Source organism: Olea europaea, unplaced genomic scaffold (assembly GCF_002742605.1).
Source record: "Olea europaea var. sylvestris unplaced genomic scaffold, O_europaea_v1 scaffold2098, whole genome shotgun sequence".
NCBI classification, from domain to species: domain Eukaryota; kingdom Viridiplantae; phylum Streptophyta; class Magnoliopsida; order Lamiales; family Oleaceae; genus Olea; species Olea europaea.
In genome coordinates, this window is record NW_019238917.1 from 41 (window position 1) to 3841 (window position 3801).

The 3801-nt window shown below is 36.8% G+C and overlaps 1 protein-coding gene across 3 annotated transcripts in view; it reads right to left on the minus strand.

Moving 5' to 3' along the window:
* Positions 1-1709: 1709 nt before the first annotated feature.
* LOC111380134 (F-box/kelch-repeat protein At1g55270-like) overlaps positions 1710-3801 on the minus strand; it is a 13542-nt gene continuing 11450 nt past the window's right edge. For 2 of the 3 annotated variants that reach the window (XM_023003616.1, XM_023003618.1), the window contains one exon: positions 2083-3464. In XM_023003616.1, coding sequence (XP_022859384.1) covers positions 2214-3464 — 1251 coding nt within the window. In that variant the 3' untranslated portion in view covers positions 2083-2213. Of the gene's footprint in view, positions 1914-2082; positions 3465-3801 lie in introns of those variants that run through there. The other variant, XM_023003617.1, reaches the window with a different exon arrangement.

Consider the following 3801-nt stretch of genomic DNA (forward strand, 5'->3'; position numbering starts at 1 on the left):
TGCCCTGATACTTTTTCTTTTCTTTGCCTTCTTCACGCGTAAAGTCATCCTTTGAAGCTCAGAATCTGAATTCAATCCCGACTATAAATACGCGGTATCGTAGTTTATCACACATCATCGAAGCCAAACAAGCACCCCACAAAAGTTCCATCCACCAAAACTACTTAAGTATATGGAACATCATCAAACAGCTGGTTCAAATGGAAAAAGCTATCAAAATAATAATGATCGCGGAGAGAAGAACGACGAAAGAAAAGGAATGGTGAGGCAGGAGGATGTAAACAAAATGGCTGATGAATTTATCAATAACTTCAGGAAGCAGCTCAGATTCGAAAGAGAAGAGTCACTCAAAAGATACCATCAAATGCTAGCCAGGGGAACCTAAATCAGAATCCATGTTTGAATAATCTTGTACCGATAACCTATTCTCGAGCTTTTCTTGTAATCAATTCTAGAGTATGCTTAAGATAATCCATGTTTGAATAATCTTGTACCGATAACCTATTCTCGATGCTTAAGATAATCCATGTTTGAATAATCTTGTACCTGATAACCTATTCTCGAGCTTTTCTTGTAATCAAATCTAAAGTATGCTTAAGATAATCCATGTTTGAATAATCTTGTACCGAGCTTTTCTTGTAATCGAGGTATGTGAGACATATTATCAGAATCATGTTGCGATTATCTTAAGCATGCTCTAGATGGATTAGGTCTTTTTCTGCTTCTGCTTTTTGTTGAAAACTGTTCTAATTAGATAAAACACTTCCAGAAGATTATATCATTTTCCGACTTGTGAAACCTCGAATGTGCATACAAGACATCGGTAGGTGGAAGTTGAACTAATTGCTGAGGAGTTTTCAAAAGGCTGTCAATAAAATCTAACCTAATTGACCATAAGGGTCCATTTGATTGTAAAGATGAAATTTGGATTAAAAAAAACAAATTTCAAAGGAATTGAATTGTCTAAAAATTGTTTTACTGAGAATTGTCAATTATCTTGTTTGATTAGTATAATTTTCACTTGAAAAATATTGAAATAAAAGTGTCTTTTCTCGTTCGTTTGGCTTTATTTTTCATGAAAATTGTCAATTTAAATGATATTCTCTTTTACAATTGTTCCTAGAATTTGTTTCCATTACAAAAAAATAAAAATAAAAATAAAAAATATCCAAAAATCATCTATCTTTTGACGTTCGTTTGACTTTGTTTTATATGAAAATTGTCAATTTAAGGAATATTCTCTTTTACAATTGTTCCTAGAATTTGTTCAATTGCACAAAGCCATGAAAACCAAGAAAATGCAGACGTGGCGGCCAAAATGGGAAAATCAATTCCCTAGAAAATTTTGTCAATTAAACAAGCCAAAAGTGAAAGTTGGAATTTGTTTTCCATATTCCATGGAAAAAATTGGGCTATCAAACATAGCCTAAAAGAAAAGCCATTTGGACAGGCTTGGAAACAGGCCCAAAAACAGGGCGACCACATGGTGGCCCCCTATTGGAGAGGGGGTCTGTCCAAGAAGCAGGGTTGTTGACAATGATTCAACATTCCACAACAATGCATTTGACAATTTGTTTCAACCCAATTTTGCACTATATCTACTAACACAGAAAATAAAATGACCTGAAAATAAATATTAAGAAGCCAATTATGTGAGCAAGTGAATGAAGTGACATATTTGATTTAGAAAAAATAACAGTAGTTCAATATTCTCAACGTTCAAATGCCACTTGTATTCACAAAAGATCTTCAAGACTACAAACTACCAATAACCCATAAGAAACAAACTGCAAAGGAGCCAATCAACAAACATGTACAATATATTTGCTCCCTCTTTTGAATAAAAATATAACCTGACCTCATATTTCTGTTCTGTTCTGTGTTTCATGCTCCATTCAGAAGTCCATGTTTACCTAATAAAAAAGGTTGAAATAATCGTCAATTTCCAGATCAAACTTCATCTGCAAGCTGATGATGAAGGTTCATTGTTTCCCTATATTCAAGACTCCTGAATGTTCTATTTTCCAAATGTTGCATATCGTCACTCATTCAACCTCCACATAAAATATAGACTTAAAAAGGTAAACCAATAAAGGCAAGTATAGAATTAAAAAGTGCAGAAACCAAAATTGATAATCTGAAACAACAAATGTATTCAAATGGAGAGAGTGAAACGCAACTTAACAAAAGCCTGAACGACAGGGAGGCCTATCTTATGCTTGAAGAACCTGACAGTGCACGATGTGACTCTTTAATCCACTTCGCCCAGCTATACTTGACCATAAATTTGTGAAGAGTGATCTCGAATGACCTTTACTGGCAATATTTTCCCAAACATTAGGATTGGTCTCCACTCGTCTGTCAGGGTTTGAGACATCAACCATACTGATGCTCATATTATTACGGATTATACAGAGCTTATCGTTCAAAGGAACAAGGGCAGCAGCCTCTAAAGCACGAGAATTGCCAAGGTGGAGCTTGCTATCAATAAATCTGTTCCAAGAATTTGTGGCTTCATTAAATACTCTAAGCTTACAACCATCACGACAGTCCAGAGCATACAGCTTCCCGTTCATAGAGATACTTGGGTTGCGCCACCCAGCAACCATCCCATCATCGACCGTAGTCCAAGTATTGGTTTCTGGGATATATGCTTCACTCAAAACCTCTCTGTGTGATCCAAGTCCTTTTAGGTACCACTTGCCATCATAAACTACCCCGATAAATGGAACCATAGCCGTGCTCATATCAGCGACCAAACTCCAGCGGTTTCTGTTGGGATCATAAACTTCAGCTGAACGAAGTGTCCTCTGGATACCTTCACATTCTCCCCCAGCAATGTAGAGACAGTTATTAATGACACAAGAACCAAAGAAATGCCGTTTACGAAGCATGTCTGGTGCTCTGCGCCATTTATTTGTCCTAGCACTGTAAAAGATCACGCGCCTCATAGATCCCTTTAATGGATCTTTTCCTCCAAACAAGTACAGGTGGCAACCACTTACAACAGCACTGCCAAATCCAAGTGCCGAACTATACTCCACTGGCACAGGTGGAAGTGGCTGCCACATTTGGTAGGTTGGGTCAAAAGCATGCCATGATATCCGTCCATCACGATCTCTCTTTATGACATATACCCATTCTTCAGCCATGCCAAGACTTTTTCTGAGAGAGTAAAAGAAGTTTCCAGCCAGGAGCTTGTTCCATCTCTTGCAAACTAGACGCAACTTATTATGTTCAACACGAGGCACTCGAATGAGGCAAGCAATTGCAAGATCATCAGGAAGACCAGGCAGAAGCGGTGGCTGAAATCTGGTCCTCTCTCTGCGGGAGTTCTTTTTCTTGTGTGCGTGAGGACTTATATCAGGTTGGATGCAGATTTTTGATCCTGGGACAAATTTTCTTGCCCCAACAACAGTTTTAAAGCCTGAATCGACTTTACAATAGCATGATACAGAATCAACCTGCAAATAATTCCTGGTTATGATATCAAAATTATACACGCCTAGAAGATATTTTCAGGTCAATAAAAGAAATCTTGTGAAAATAGAAACTTTGCCAGTTTATCCATTTGTATAACTTCCTTTTCTTCTATGTTACTCCAACTGTGCTTATCATGCCATACCCATATCCAACAGGACCATGGATATTTGTCGAAAAGACCTTTTGAAATGGCACACCTTTTTGACAATTGATGCGAGTCCATACTAAGCCATAACTATAATTTACCGAGAAAGTTCAAAAAAAAAAAAAAAAAAAAAAAAAAAAAAAAAAAAAAAAAAAAACCTCCTTTTTTTTTAA